Here is a 15,811-nt window from a genome sequence, read left to right on the forward strand (position 1 = left end):
CTTGTTACAATAAATAATGCCCAAGAGCTGGGCATTTATCATGTATTAAAGCTGCTTCATTTTAAATGCTATGCAAAGTAGTCCTTAGTCTTGATTAAAAGTTATCCAGCTGCTACAGAGTAACTGTTATACTTTTGGGATTGTAGTTTATAGAGTTGTAACTGAAACTACAGGGGTTTAGCCTGAAACCAGAGGCTGCAATAAAATTCCACGAGACGGCCTTTCTCTTTTCAAATTATCTTTTAGTCTTTTCCTTTCCTTAATAAAGTGGCAGCTAATGGTTACATGAGGTCTGTTTAACAAATCATTAAGAAAAAAATCAGGCTTTATTCTTTGTGAAAAGCTAACCTTTTCCGACCTTGAATGTTACGACCACTACACAGTAATAATCCAAATGAATTAAGGTTTGGATGTCGATACTTCCTTACATGATTCCTTTCTATTTCTTACACATTTGTAAATCCATCAGGAAATTAGACTATCTGTTCTTTATAGAATTTAAATCTGAACACACAAGAGGACATGAAATTAGTCAATTACTCTCATCTGGGGTGGAAAAGGAGTTCTTCAGAGTATTCTCATACCTCTGTAATAGTATCCCTTTAGAAAAGGAGAAAATATAAAAGTGCCAAAAAATAGGCTTAACCAAGGAATAATTAAAATCAGGAATGGAAGGTGGAATACAAATTAAAATCTACCTGAAAGGCTCTGAGAGAGAGAGAGACCACTGGATTCAGAACACAAACATATTAAAAACAGGAAAAACGTGGTTATGGGGAAAGAAGCTTCAAATAAACAACTGACAACGAGTGCTATTATTCACATTGTTAGAAGGCATTTGTCCATATAACAGAGCTGCTATACAGCCAGGCATAACTGACTGTTTCTGCTTAACAGATGTCCATAACATCTTTTGAGGAACCTTTTGTTTCCACAGCGTTCTTCAGTGGAAAGGAGCCTTCAGTTACTTGGGACAGGCTAACCCACGAAGAGTCCCTTTCTTATGTTGTAGGCCTCAGTAACCTGAGACCATGTTATTTCATGTTCAGAAAAAGAGTTTATCATTAAAAAAAAAAAAAATCCAACTAGTTTAAAGTTGCACTTGTGAAGTGACTTACTGCTGTGCATAGAATATTCACTCAGGTAACTGATGATAAATGTCTTCATGAGACGGTTATGCTAAAGCCCATAAATCAAAATTCTGCTTACTTAACCCAGTGGTGGTAACAGATGGAATTAGCTACAATTTCCAAAAGGTGTTAAGTGAATTTTCTTATTGAGTGGTACATAGCAGTAGAATACACATATATTTGTATTGATGGAAAGAACCCACTTGAATTATGTTCTTACTTGATTGCTATTTCAGTGGTATTTTGCCAGTCTCTTCCAATTGTGAGATCATGGCGATTGTTCCTCTTAATGAAATGAGAAAGCTGTCTTTGCTAGGACTTGAAATTTCCAATGAGTAATTCTCCAACAGTTACAGTGTAATTAGAGGCTGTAGTAAAAATTTCTGTCAGATTATCTTGGAAGTTGCCATCGTAATATTGAACTCTGGCATATACCTTAGGTTCCACAGGCTAAGGGGACAAGCATTGGAAATTGTGTAGCTGAAAAGCTCTAGCATGGACGGAGTCATTGCATCTAAGAATGCACATTTCTAACCCAGTAATTCTTTTTTTTTTTCTGTTGCCTTGTAGGTTGTCAAGATATTGCGGATGAATTTAGAGCACAAGAAATTGATGGACAAGCTCTCCTCTTGTTGAAGGAGGATCACCTTATGAGTGCAATGAATATTAAGCTTGGACCTGCATTGAAAATCTGTGCACGTATCAATTCATTGAAAGAATCCTAGGGGGTGAACATGAAGGTTTAAGCAACGGTTTCTCAGTGACAGAATCAACAGTAATATGCCAACATCTTCACTGTGGCATGAGTGTTACTGTAACGTTTTGTTATATATATGGGGTTTTCCCCACGTAAAGACTTAAAAATGTTCCTTTGATTATACCAGGTAGTCCTCTGTAGTTTCAAACAATTAATAGGTTCATGGTAAAGCCCGAGTAATACTTTGAGTTGAAGTGGGAGTTCATGGAAAAACATGAAATGAAATATGCGGTGATAGGTTAAATATTCCCCAACATGTACTTTATCTTATAAGTTTAAGATTAACACCCCAGCACCCACCCCAATCTAAACGCCATTTAAATTGTGTTGCTGTATTCTGAAAGATTTTTCCCACATACAGCAGTTTTTGGACTGAAATAACAGAAGTGTCCACAGACGCTGTGGAAGCACTAATAACAGTAAAATGCTATGCATTTAGTTGAGCTCTCTGAGTTTCTTTTAGTCTTGAGCAAATTGTTTGTAAGGGGTAGGTTGGCAGCCAGTTTTCCTTGTGTAGGCTTACCCTCATCTCTGCCACTGTAGTATTTTCTTGAAGTCTGGAAATACTATAAACTATGTAGACGTCTCATCAAAATCCTCATAATCAGGCTACTGAAATGCAATGGCATGACACTCTTGCCAGAGGTAACTGAAGCACATGTTACTTTACTCTTTGTATGCTGCTATGCACTAAGAGGGCATTAAGTTGCTAGGTTTGTAGTTTCGCATGCTGCTAGTTAAACTAGACCAGCAGTTCTCAAATGTGGGTTCAGAGTGGATCCTGAGAAGGTGTGAGAACACTCAGGGTTCAGGTTCCCAAATGCCTAGGCGTGAGGGGCTGAAAACTGCAGCCAGAACTAGCTCATGTTGAGACAAGGGTACTTTAAAGACTGCAGGTAGAGAAGGGATAGCATAGCTCAGATGCTCTTTTTCTTGATACCTCTTGTAACTTGTCTTTCCCTGTAGTGCATTCCCATTGCCTCATTGGAAGTTTCCAAGCACCTTTTATTTGTCCACTGGCTAGCGTGAGCTGGGCTTGCAGTAGCCTGAGGAAGGAGCACAGTGAGTTGCTCAATGAGGTCCTTTCAGAGCTCGGTGTAGGAGCAACTACTGCCACAGTGAGGGAGTCTGGAGCTGCAGGTGGGCAGGAGTGCCACTGCTAGGCAACTCTGGGAGAAATCTCTAGGGCCCTGCTTTGTCCCTCTGGCAGAAGGTTTTGGCTTAGGTGCTGCAGACCTGGGCAGTGGGATTTTAGTGTCTCCCTCTGTCTTCCCTCTCTTGCACTCTGTGTGGAACAAATATCTGTTTCCCCAGTTACTGACACTCTCAGAAGCTGCTTGGGGTCTGAGGCAGCAGCGCCTTCTCGGCCTTTGTTTCCCCATCACCTGTGTACGGATGTTTGTGGATGTATTTTGTACCTTCTGTTCCCTCCCTTTTGCAGCTCCACTCCCCTTATGTACAGATCTAGATCCCTAAGCTCTTGTATAGGGAAAGAAGGGTATGTGTGCTGATAGAGTCGTTGTGTATATTTGAATTAAATATGTGTATGTGTCTGCAAATAATGTATTTTGTATTTTATGCAAATTAATGCATAATATATGATTGTGTGGGGAGATATTCAGGGCGACCCTGAAGTATTCCTGAAAAGAAGAGGAACTGATCTAAAATTTGAGAACTGCTGACCTAGATCAAAAGGAGTCAATGTGCATACACTGGCTGAAAGGAAGGTTTATGACAGGTAGATTAATATGTATATTATTTAACTGATGACCTTAAAGAGTAAATTGGGATTACAGAAAAATCTGTGCTTCATTTTCCTTTAATTAGACTATTGCTTTGTTTCTATTAACAGACTTCCTACCATTATCTTCCAGAGATCAACATTAGAATCATTGTTTTTAATTACAACTGTTTGAGCTTACTAATAGCAGATGTTATTAGTATTTTTATTAACCACTGAAGCTCCAAGTTAGGACAACCCATTGCTGTTACGTGCTAGTATGTGGTGAGACCCCTTTTCCAAATGGCACCAAAGGCTTTAGAGAATTAACTGATGTCTGGGTTTATTTTGGAGGGAAGTTGCTAAGCACTTTCTAATTTGTTTTTTCTGTCTTCAGTTACTGTTGTCAAATAAACTTCTTAGTTGAAGGTTCAATGTTTGGCAACGTTCATTTGAAAGATATTCAAATTGTGGAGACAGTAGGTTCCCATTTGTAGCATTTCTGTAAGATACACTGTGTAGCATATCTGTAATATAAGTTCTAAAGGATGCGTTCTGTTTTGATGAGCTAATTGAAGACTAAAGATATCTTAGATATTTATCCTTTGGCTTTTGTCTTAAAGTTTTATTATTTTTATACGAAAATTTCACTGGCTAATTTCTAATCTGTCTTCTGATTGTACTGTTCTTTGGCAATGTAAAAAGTAGATATAAGTAAATGTGATTTGATAGTGGCTTAAGGCATATTTGAAAACGTGGACTTATGTTATGAGTCTTATTTAGACCTGCAGTTAATCACAGTGTTGTTACATGCATGAGAATTTCACGGTTGTTTTAATTTTGCTTTATTAGCTTTCAGGAGATCTTCTACAGCTAGTGTTTATATACGACTCTCAGACATAATCACTGACAGATGCCAGGAGCTCAGAGTAGACCTGATTAATGCACGTCTGTTCTGGTTCTTCTGGTACACTACATTTCTGTGGTTTTGGGAGAGCCACAGATAGTGAGTTATACTTTAGATATTCATGAATGCAGCGGCTAAAAATGTGGGCCTTATGCATATTGAAAGTTTTTTCTCCTTCACTGATTTTGGCATTAAGCAGGAACTTAAAAGCAGACACAGCTATGCTAACCTATACTGATAGAAATGCACATGTATTGGAGTGTTTGCCAGCATAGCTGTGTCAATAAAATCAGTTTAAAAAAAAAAAAATCACACCTGTACATGAAAGTAGGCTGGAAAACTTCCAAGTGCAACTAAAGTCTACTTCAGGAGTTTTTGAATTTACTCAGAAAAGCAATATAATACTTAGAGTAATATTCCTCCGGAACCATTTTGCATACCAATCACTTGTTTCTGTTTAGATCAGTGAGGTTTTCCCAGGCTTATATTACCATTTTCCATGGCTTTCCCCACAAATTAAGCTAGACCCTCTTGCAAAAGAGGAAGTATTGCAGATTTTAATTGACTGTTTTTTAACGCTTGCTCCCACTGGATGTGTCTACAAGAAATCCTTTTTATCATCTTTATTTCCTGGGTTTTTGTATTCTGTAGTCAGACTGCTGCTGTTGTGGGCTACATCTCACGGTAGTCCCTGCAATGTTTCAATTCCTTTAGAAAGGAATACAGGACACCATAGGATCTTAGCTCAAAAGGGGGAGATATGTTGGATGGCTTTTTCCCTTCCTTTTTCTCCGCTGGTCTCCATCCTACCCTATTCCTTAATGCAAACTGCAGCATTAGCTCAGGGCAAAACCCTCTTGCAGAGCACTGGGCTGAATGTGACTGTCAAGATTTCTTCCAATAGAATTATAACTATTACACTTGTCTCAGCTTCAGAGTTTATTTGGGGTTTTAAAGAAATGCACCTGAATGGTCAAAATGGGTATGCAGACTCCCCTGTTTAATCTGGCTCATATCGCTCAGCAACCCTGCTTTGCAGCCGAAACAGAGAACTCCAGCAAGGAAGTTCGGCCACCTCCACTGACAAAAGTTCTCTGGGAGCTCTAGGTTGCTCCTTGTTCAAAAACAAGCATTGCAAATTAATTGCTAACTTCTCCCAGCCAACCCGTATTGCCTCACATTTGGCACATTCATAAGACTTTATCACCTTGCTTGTATAGAGAATGAAAAATAACCATCTTGTCAAGTTAAACTGTCAGTTGGCTTGGATCACCAGAGAATGTTTGAAGGGTTTTTAAACAGACTGCATTGTAAATCCATTCTTTACCCATTAATACATCGTATTTTTTTTCCAGAAATGAAGTTCTTGATGGAGGGTACAACCTTTGCTAGATTTGTGTCAATGAGATACCTCAAATAGAAGGTTCATGTTCTGCAAGCATCCATTTCCTCATTCTTTCCTGTGAAAGCAGTTTTTTTCCCCCTAACTTCTTTTTGGACAAATCACAAGTGGGAATCCAGCCCTTTGGATAGAACAGATGGAGTCCATCATAACTGCAGATGTGGCAGCAAGAGGAAAGAAATGGGATAAAAATAAGTATTTGAGCGGGTTTACGATAGCTTTTGGATCGCTTTATCTCGATCTTAGCTGTAAGGAAATGTTTAGGTATAAAACCATTTCTTAACTGTAGCTCGAATGCAGGTTTATGTAGTGAGACTTTGCTGGGTGTAGTGTCTTGCTCCCTGGCATACCGGGTAAAACTAATGCCTATTTCAGATGACTGCTCTCATTTTGGTATCACAGTATTAATGTGGAAGCTTACAGCTCAATAGCTTAAGAAATTTCTTACACATTGACGAAAGTATAGCTCTAAGTGATCAAAGAATTCAATGATAGCTGTACTGTGAGTCCTGGTTTTGCAAATAATTAGACATCTACATAATTTATAACGAGTAGTTCTTCTGATTGTATTGAGACTATTCATGTTAAAATTAAGCACGTGTATAAAAGCTTGCAGGGTTATTTTCTTACCAGTATTGTACAGAGATTTCCTGTTAGCATGTATTTAGATATATAGTTGTCACTCACTAGCCAGACTTTTACTCATCAGTTGTTCTAGGCTGCAGATAATAACTCTGCAAAAGAATCAATCTAGGATACTTTTTTTTTTAACATTCACCCAAATTAGTTTATTAGAGAGGGAGAGAAACTAACATTTTTAAAGTATTTTGTTTTTGTTTTAAATATACTGTTTCTGTTGAATGCTGAGTGGAACAGGTATGGACAGAGCTATAAATGCGTAATTTCAATGTAAGGTGTTAATAATTGCTCGTAGTGAATTAATTTTTAAGTCACTTGCACAGTGAGCTGTAGTTTCAGACAGGAAATATTGTGAGGAGAAAGAAATTTAAACTCATGTAATGCTTAGTTCATTCAAGCTAAGCTTAAATTAAGTTCATTTTAAAGGAATTTGCCTTTAGTCATGAGACTTTATTTGGACCCTGTCGGTTCTATGTAGTTATATCCACTGGATGGCTTTGCAAATAGTGACATTCAAAAAAGAGATGGTAATTACGGTGTACAGATAAGTGCCTGCTGTGTAGATGCTATGTCTACTTTTTCAAAAAGCTGTCCCTAATGTAGTCTGAGCTGATGGACAGCCTGTACCCTGCAGTCAGAGCCTGGGACATAGACTGAATACAAAAGCAGTTAGCACACATTACCCTAATCCATATGAGTCAGGCTGATTTGTTTTTACGGTCTTTGTAACTTCGGAGGAGCTCTGTCACGTGCCATTTCCTTCTCCATACAGATTTCTAAATGTGCTTTTTGCCCTGTTGGGTGTCAGCTGTGTTGGCTGGAGCATTTTGTGTCCTACTTGTCCCCTGGGTCTCATGGTCAACACTTCCACATGTATTCAAGGCCCCCATCCTAAGCTGCTGTGTAGGTTTGTGTAACCTCTACATTAAAACTTACACACACCTGCTCATTCACTTGAAGGCTGTGCGTATTATGTGCTGATCTCTTATAGCTAAGTGGAAGGAAAAAACAAAATTCAAAGACGTGAATATGCTTGTAATTGAAGGTATGTAGTAAGCTATAGTTTAGCTTTTGTAGCCACTGATCTAACTTTTCCAAAGCACAGTTCTGGGAGTCAGTGTTATGAACACATTTCAAGTTAAAAAATTTTAAACTTCCAGCATGTATTAGCTTCCTGCTGAATTATCCAGTTAAGGAGCTAGAAAAAGGAGGTCTGAAGAGATTTTTTTCCATCTAGAAAGAATTATAATTTGAGCACAATTGTACATTCATAGAATGGTGATCATAAGTATCGTTTAAGTGCAATACATAACACTTAAGGAGCATTTTAATTGTGCGTAAAAAGCACTGTATTGTTACGTAGGGTTGTTGAAAGGCTTAATTGTTCATAGGTACTAAATCAGGGTATCCTTGCTGATTATGGGATTAGGCTAGAAGCACAAATATAATTGATTCATGAGGCCTATCTGCTTTGTGGGTGAAGTCTGGTCAAGCTGTGGGAAGACTCGTGTTGTCCTCCACTACCTGGCCAGCGTATCGGCAGCCAGGATGTTGCCATCCTCTGGCAGCTTTTTGCAAAGTCGATGCTTGAAAGAACAATGAGATAGTCTGCGCACCCAACTTCCTTTTTAAGTAGTCTTTGTGTTACAGTGTTAGCAAACCAGTACTGATCAGGAAAGATGAGTGTAAAGAATGAAGGGTTTTATTAATGAGTGCCAAATACTTCTATTTAGAGTTGAAAACACATAGAATATCTCATTAAAATCAATGTTGATTTTTAAGGGATTCTTTATATGAGGAAAGTACCGAAGTTTCTCATAAAGGGTTAACACTTTAGCCGCTGTTACCATTAATATAAAATAATCCTATAAGAATTAAAGACTGTAAAGTATTTGAATGGTATAAGGCCATTAGTTGCTGGCACAGCGCAAGGAGTAACGTACAGAGGAGATAACAGCAGTGGTTGTCTGTAGTTCTTATTATTTCAGATATTACCACCTTCCTAGCATAGCTTCTCTCCTCTTTCCGTCTGGCAGTGAAACTGTAATCCTGTTCTACACAGTAATGGTTTATGGTTATATGGCTGGACTCAAGGTTCAGTGTTAGGACTTCCCAGAAACGCTAGATAAAAGAAAATGCAGAGGAAGACTTAGTCGTCAGGAGGGTAATAGGATAAAGATCACTTCACAACTGGTATCTCCCTCCATAAAAAGTCAAGGATAAAAGTGGGCTTACAAAGAGAGCTACTATTAATGTATTTTAAAATAGTTGCTTAGCAGATGCCACAGTTGGATGCCATGTGAAGACCTGTAGTGCCACTAGTACCTACTCGGTGGGTGTAGTGACAGCCTAAAGGATGATGCTCTTTGGCACTTTTCCCCAAAGAGCATGGAAGAACGAATTTGATAGTAATACACTGATTTAACATCAGTACATTAATATTTGCTTTGGCTGCATGTTGTGGCTTCCCTGTAAAAAACAAAATGTTAAAAACTTAAAATGGCTTTAGAAGCACTGCAGCAACTATGGGAATTCTGCCACATCAGGATAGATGGAGGTGTGTAAACTTTAATTACAGGTTGAGAAGCTGAACCACGCTGGTAAATAAAATACATCAGCAGCCTTACCCCAACGTCTTGCAGTTCCAGTTCTGTATACGTTAATGAATCAGAAGGGTGAGACTAACCACATGAAACAGAAGCATCTGAAACGCATGTTCTTGAAAATAACTTTGCCTTCATCTGGTGTTAAATGAATTTTAAATTAGGAATTTTCCCTTGCCTTCTGAGTCTGTAGGGATTAGTTACGTCATGATCTTCTGAAATGCCTGGTGCATTACTATATTTGAGATATTTGCTGGTTTTTAAATGGCATTAGGTTTTGTAAAGTTTGTCAACCCCATTTCAGTGGGTGTCCAGTTTATATAAAACCTGAAGAAATGCTGTTCTCAAGCGCTAAATAACAGCAATTACAATTTGAGAGAGCAGGGAGTGATTGCTTAAGATTTGTTTTTCAAGTTAACATTGTACGTGCTTTCCTACTTTTAACATGGAAATAGAATTTCCTCCAAATACCTTTTCCAGCATAAAGGATGAAATAATTTGTGGTGCCAAACTCTTCAAACTGTGTTGCTAAGCATTGCCTCCTCTTATTGCACTAGTTTTAAAATTCTGGTTTTGATCATTTACTGTCCTTTCAATGGCCTTTTTAACAAATTTTCTCCAAACCATTTTCTACTTCTTAAAAATGCTCATGTCCTTTTGGTTACATCACTGAAACCTTAAAGAAATTTACCACAGACTGTGGGTGAAAGAAGCACTATATGGGGTGAAGTAATAAATCAGAATGATGATTGGTCTTTGATATAGTGCAGAAATGTAAGACTAATATATGATTGAGATGTGATTGTGTATTCTTATGGAGTGATATACTGGAATATTCTTTTACAAGAAATTTTAGCCCACATAGCATTAAATTCTGCAATTAAATCTATATCTATAGTTGATATATAATAAATTATAACCCAAAAATTAAATTTTACAGTTGAAGAGCACATAGTGAACTATGTAAAAAATACGATCTTTGTGAATCACTTTTTTAAAAAGCACTTTCCTATTGCCAACTAGCATGTGAATGAATTTTAGATTCTCTCATTTGTTATGATCTGTAGAAGTGAAATTTCTTTAACCTGTCTGTTAATGGGTAAATTCATCATACAAATGCTGAAACAAAGCACCTTATACTATGCTGCTTAAACTTGCTTGTAATTGCACCTTTTGTTATCTGCAGATTTTTTCTTAATGAGTATTCTGGTGTGATATCATTGTTCCCTGTGGGTCTGGGTGAATGATTAACCAACCTACAGCATCATTTACTTACATAGTTTCTATTTCAGTACAACATTGTATTGTGAGTTCAGTGCTTCAGAAATAAATGCTACTTCCATTTGTCTGCTTTGGTTGTGTATCTTTTTTCTCTTCTACAAAATTAAATCAAGACTGTCATAAAACTGTAAGAATTTGAAAACTTTGAGTACTTTTGCTACAGCCTGACTACTCCTTCTCTTGCTGAAGCAGTCCCACTTCAAATTTAACTAATTTTAAAGTAATTTTGGCTTCAAAATAAATTATATTTTAATTTAAGCCATTCTTTAACCTTGGGCATGTATTTATGTATAGCAATTAACCTTGTTGCTCTAACTATTTAATTTGTAATATAAACATTAGAGGAGAAGTAGCAAAGAAAGAATGAAACATCACCACCTTTCCTGTAGTTGTGGAAGTTGTACATCTTGTACTATTTTTGTACTATGTAAACAAAGTTTATATTTCTGTAGGAGTTGTAGCTTTACATTAACTAAAACAATTTATTTCTTGTTAAGGGTTGTTGTCTGTTTAACTTAAACTGACAAAAAGTCACATTTAACAAGAAAACACACTTCAAAAAAATCACAGAAGTTGTTTGAACCTTTGACAGTAGGTTAACACATGTACATAACTGATAAAAGGGCTCCAGCTTTGAAGATGACTTTATTGCATTTTGTACTATAAACCCCAAGATCATTCCAATTTAAAGCAAGTGTAAAATTCTAGTACTAAACATAAGGTTTAACTTGAAAACTTGTTTTTTGTAAGTAGTGGTCTTTTCTTAAACCCGTACTTTCAAGTTAAATTCTCTGAACTGGCAGGTGCTTACTGCCCACTGGAACCCAGTGTGGAAGTTGCGCAGTGTCGCACACTCTGGTGCAATATTCATTACAATATGGGTGGATGATGGACTTTTTTCCATGGGTTGTAGCTCTGGAGACGTTTCCTTGTATTATCTGTAAGGACACGGTCACAGAACATCAGAGCACACGCTTGTGTCGCACAGCGCTGATTTGCAGTCTTTTCAGTCAGCAGCTCATTAACAGATTACAATTACTCTGCCTGGTTTATCAGATGGCTCTGTGTTTTCATTGTTAAATGGCATAAAGCAGAATTTCCAGCTGACAAATGGATCTGTAGACCACATCTCCTCTGTCAATTCAACATCGTGACGTCGACACCAGTATGCTACTGCGATGAGAAAGCTGTTGATGAAGTACAGCCAGGGGACGTTCATCTCCATGTAGGCTGGAATCCGAGCACCAAGAAACAAAATGATAATTTGAAGAAGAACAAAAGGTGCCCATGTGCCAAGAAAACAGATGAGGAGTCTGGTCAGGAGCTGCCACTTAAAGCAAGTGCTGTTGTTGTTAGACACATTGGAGAACATCAGAACAGGCTGACTGGCAAAGGAAACTACCCTGACAGACAGCAGCATGGTTGTAACCTCCTTCTGACAAGCCAGGACAGCCGTGCCTATGAGCAGCACCATGGCACATGAGACCGAGTAGCTCTGCACGCTGGCATAGAGAGGACACTGATAAGGTGAAAAACGGCTCTGAATTTCTAGTTCTTCATAGATAGCAGGAACTTTCAGAATACAAAAAAAACCTGAAATCCATATAACAATCACAGCAAATACATAAAGTAATCTTTGACCTCTTTTAGGAATTTGAGAGGTTTGGGCTATAGTCATGTAATAATCCAGACCAGCCACAAGATACACTGGGTAATGCAAAATACCGTAGGTAAGAGAAATTATCTGAGTGAACAGGCAAATGTGGTACTTTGTAAATCGCACACCCCAGAGTGCAAAGTCCTCAAAATAGAAAATGAAGGATATACTCATCAGCAGTATGAAATCGAGAAGTGCCAGTGAAACACAGAAGTATCCCATAAAACTAGCTTTCACTTTTTTTTGCTTAACTTGCAACATGAAGAAATCAAGGAACACTTTTCCGAGCATAATCAGGAGCAACATGCAGCTGATTTCAAGAGGTTGGCTGACCTGGGTGTAGGGGTACTGACCAGAACAATTTTCACAGAGTATGGCAGCCATCCTCCAATGGTGAGAACCAGCAAAATAAGTATCACACAGCACAGTGCTTCATATCTGGAAAGAAAAAAAAAAAAAGACGTTTGTAAAAATTTATTTCTGGGTACCTCTACCAATTAGCTAATTCTCCATCACAGCAACTACCAAGTTTACATCTGAATTTTCCAGGCTCCTTAATTAAGAGTAAATAGCTTCACTAACACATCATTAAATTGTCAAGAAGTACCTAAATTTTATGTTCTTCGAATTACATTCTTGAGAGTTAAAAGGTCAACATAGACCTAAGTTACTTTTCTAGCTACTGTCCTGAGGAAAGGTTTAGGAAATAAAGTTGACTGTGTTCCTTTCCTTCAGAAAGCATCGGGGGTCTTTCTGGCCAGCTGGGCAGGGGGATGGATGTTTCAGAGCTCCTACATATTTTGAAGAAATTAGACAACCACATAGGACAGAAATCATTCAAGACACAGGAGATGTTACAGTATGGCCTCACAGTTCATTATGCTTACAGAATCTATATGGAATTGAGACTGCAGAAATATCCTGAAAGCAGAAAAAGCGTCAACCCGACTCATCCTTTTTCGGTGCTAAAATCCTGGAACTCTGAGGCAATCCAAAGCACACACACTTCATTAGCTGATTGGGCTTTTTTGCTCATCCTTTAGCAATGTAAGTACTACGATGATAGACACCTCAGAACAGCTGTTTTTCCCCTTGGACTTCCGTAAGTTTCCTTATGATAACTCTTTGCCATGTGTTAATTCCTAAGGAAAATGAACACAGGATGGCTTTGTGTATGTCAGCAAGACATACTAGTCAAAGTTGTACATGCTTTCTTCTCTCTTTCCTAAAGAAACAGGATGGTGTCAGCATTCTCGGGAGCAGTAGAGAAAAGCTGAGAAGCCAAGGCAGCTGTAAAAAAGAATTGCCTCTTAGGATCTCTGTTAACAGTGATTCACTTGTATTTACACAGACACCTACATTTTATTACTAGTTCACCAGAGTTAGTGAACATTCGAGTTGGTGCCTCCTGAAAAGCAGGATAAGAGGAACAACCAGAAGTACTTGGCAGTACAACTCAAGATGTATCTGCTAGCTACCACTGAACTCGGTTATAAGCCTACCTGGCTGCTTCACTATGCATCCGTACAAGTACATTTCATCCTCTGAAACCGAATACATTTTACAGTACAACTTAAAATAGCCTTCCATGTGTATCTTGTCTTCATATACTGGATGCTGCACTTGGGTAAGCAGAAAGGAGGAAACCTGCACTCAAAACAGGGTCATACTGTGTAAGCAATCACTCAAATCCATTATTATTATTATAATGCAAAATCACCTGTACACGGGTTAGGCCTTTCGTCTGCTGTACAAAGACCTGGGCAGAGGAGCAGAGGCGTCGTTAATATCGCTGCTGGAACAGCGCTCATCCTGCGGGCAGCGAGAGGACTTCCGTCCGCTGTCCGGGCGCACACGCCTTCCTCGACACCCTTCTGCCAACAGGCGAGGGCTGTCAGCGCCTCCACGTCCCTCGTCCCCGAGGGGTTCCCCTCCGGCGGGTTTCTGTTCTTCTCTGCAGGGCCCCGGCCCCTCCTCGCCCAGGAACCCACCTGCTGCGGCGGCCGCCCCTCCGCGATCCTCCTCGGCGTGTCCTGCGGGGACCTTTCCCGGCCTCCCGCGCCGCGCCGCCGCGGCCACCTCAGGCGGCGGCCATCTCCGCCCCTCCCCATCGCACGGGGACCCGGGCGGAGTGGGGAAGGGAAAGGCTCAGCTCGCCGCGCGGGCCGGGTGGGGCCGGGCCGGGCCGGGCCGAGCCTGCCCTGCCCTGCCCTGCCCGCCCCGCCCCGAGCCGGTCCGGCCGCTCGGTGCCCGCTGAGGAGGCGCCGCGGCACCCGCCAGTTTCCCGCCGACCGCGAGGCGCCTCACCGCGCAGCCGCGGCCGGGACGGGCCCTTTCCCGCGGCGGGCGGGCAGGCCGCGGAGCGGGGCACGGCGGTGAGGGGCTCACGTTGAGGGAAACGTAACTGCCTTGAGGAAGAGGGTTAAATACGTGGTGTTTAATCCCTCCCCACACACACACGCCCGCTGTGACTGAGGGAAGAGAAACGGCTCCGGGCGCGGGAGGTGAACGCCTGTCGTTACCTGAGCGGCGAGGGCAGAGCAGAGCGGCCCTCGTGGGGCCGCTGAAGTCATTATATACGTGGCGGATAAACATTTTCTGTTCTAAATGTGTGACGTGTGCGGAAAAAAGGCAGCCGGGCGATGGCGGGGCGCTGAGGGCGCTTCAGCGGGTGTTGGTGAGAGCCCGGGCCCTCAGGGCAGGGGGGCCGTCGCCCTCAGTACTTGATCACAGTGGCGTGTTGCATGGCAGCGACCCCAAGATACTTCGTTTACAAAGCCCTGTGTTCACACAGTGTGTGTTTACCCACCCACGTTGGCTTCGGCTCAGCCCTGTTGGTAAACGGGCACCAGTTTCACCAGTTTCACCCACGCAGCGTTAATTACGAGGAGTGGGGATGCTGATCCCCTCCCAGAGATGTCCCTGACAGTACCCAGCGGACTTTGGAAAAAATAATTTCTGTTTCTTTTCTGGTCTCGCAGATGGAAGAACTCTGGGCGCGGATCTCCTATCCCCGTCCACAGAGCCCTCCGTGGGAATGCGCGTGGCTTACCATGGGGCCCAACAGCACGTGAAATGGCCTGGATTTGTGGGCTTCCACATGCACGTTATCCTTCCCATACTGAATGCAGTGTGCCTCTAAATATGTTACAAATCACCTTTTTGCAGCATATCTCTACTTTTATCATTGATTAAGCCGTCAAATAAATCTGAATATTGCAGAAGTCAGCCAAAGGTGTATTTGCAACACAGTTCAAATTTTTAACATGTAATGGTTTTCTAGAACACTTCTGGTTTTGAAATACAACACAAACCCCCTCAATACTGTATATTTATTCTCTTCCACAGCGGAACTTAATATTTAACTGGCAACTATATTCTAGTAATGATATAGTTAACGGGCTATACAGTAAACGTTAAGGAATATTTTACTGTGAATGTTATCTTGGCAAAAATTTTTTTTACAAATGGTGCGCTCAGTTCTGTCTTCCTCAGAGATTCTTAACACTTAAGAAAAGTTTAGGAGGGAGGTTAAGGAATACCCATTATTTGTTTTAAGAAAATGATAAAGTAGATAATCCTGAAAGTATATATAACACCTTCTAAATGTGTTGGCTTTTTAGCTTGGCCATCCTGTAGCAATCTACTTAATAGAATTTAAAAATTCACAGTAACAGCTTTTGGCCTCTTCCAGATCAAAGTACTAATTTAGTTT

General features: G+C 40.3%; 2 protein-coding genes across 7 annotated transcripts in view; one reads left to right on the forward strand and one right to left on the reverse strand.

Annotated features, from left to right (window-relative positions):
* The window catches only part of PHC3 (polyhomeotic homolog 3), a 38,691-nt gene extending 28,186 nt beyond the window's left edge, over window positions 1–10,505 (forward strand). For all 5 annotated transcript variants that reach the window (XM_076341379.1, XM_076341382.1, XM_076341383.1 and 2 more), the window contains one exon: window positions 1,701–10,505. In XM_076341379.1, coding sequence (XP_076197494.1) covers window positions 1,701–1,855 — 155 coding nt within the window. In that variant the 3' untranslated portion in view covers window positions 1,856–10,505. The remainder of the gene's footprint in view (window positions 1–1,700) is intronic.
* A 422-nt stretch (window positions 10,506–10,927) lies between these two features.
* On the reverse strand, window positions 10,928–14,230 carry GPR160 (G protein-coupled receptor 160). Of its 2 annotated transcripts, none has more exons than XM_076340668.1 (2): window positions 14,088–14,230; window positions 10,928–12,534 (listed from the first exon to the last, which is right to left on the reverse strand). In XM_076340668.1, the coding sequence occupies exon 2, from the start codon at window positions 12,478–12,480 to the stop codon at window positions 11,461–11,463; it is 1,020 nt and encodes a 339-aa protein (XP_076196783.1). In that variant the 5' UTR covers window positions 12,481–12,534; window positions 14,088–14,230; the 3' UTR covers window positions 10,928–11,460. The 2 variants fall into 2 exon arrangements, with proteins under 2 accessions (XP_076196783.1, XP_076196782.1); XM_076340667.1 differs by having other exon boundaries at window positions 13,817–14,230.
* Between the last annotated feature and the right edge of the window lie 1,581 nt (window positions 14,231–15,811).

Source organism: Aptenodytes patagonicus, chromosome 6, assembly GCF_965638725.1.
Source record: "Aptenodytes patagonicus chromosome 6, bAptPat1.pri.cur, whole genome shotgun sequence".
In the NCBI taxonomy this organism is placed as follows: Eukaryota; Metazoa; Chordata; class Aves; order Sphenisciformes; family Spheniscidae; genus Aptenodytes; species Aptenodytes patagonicus.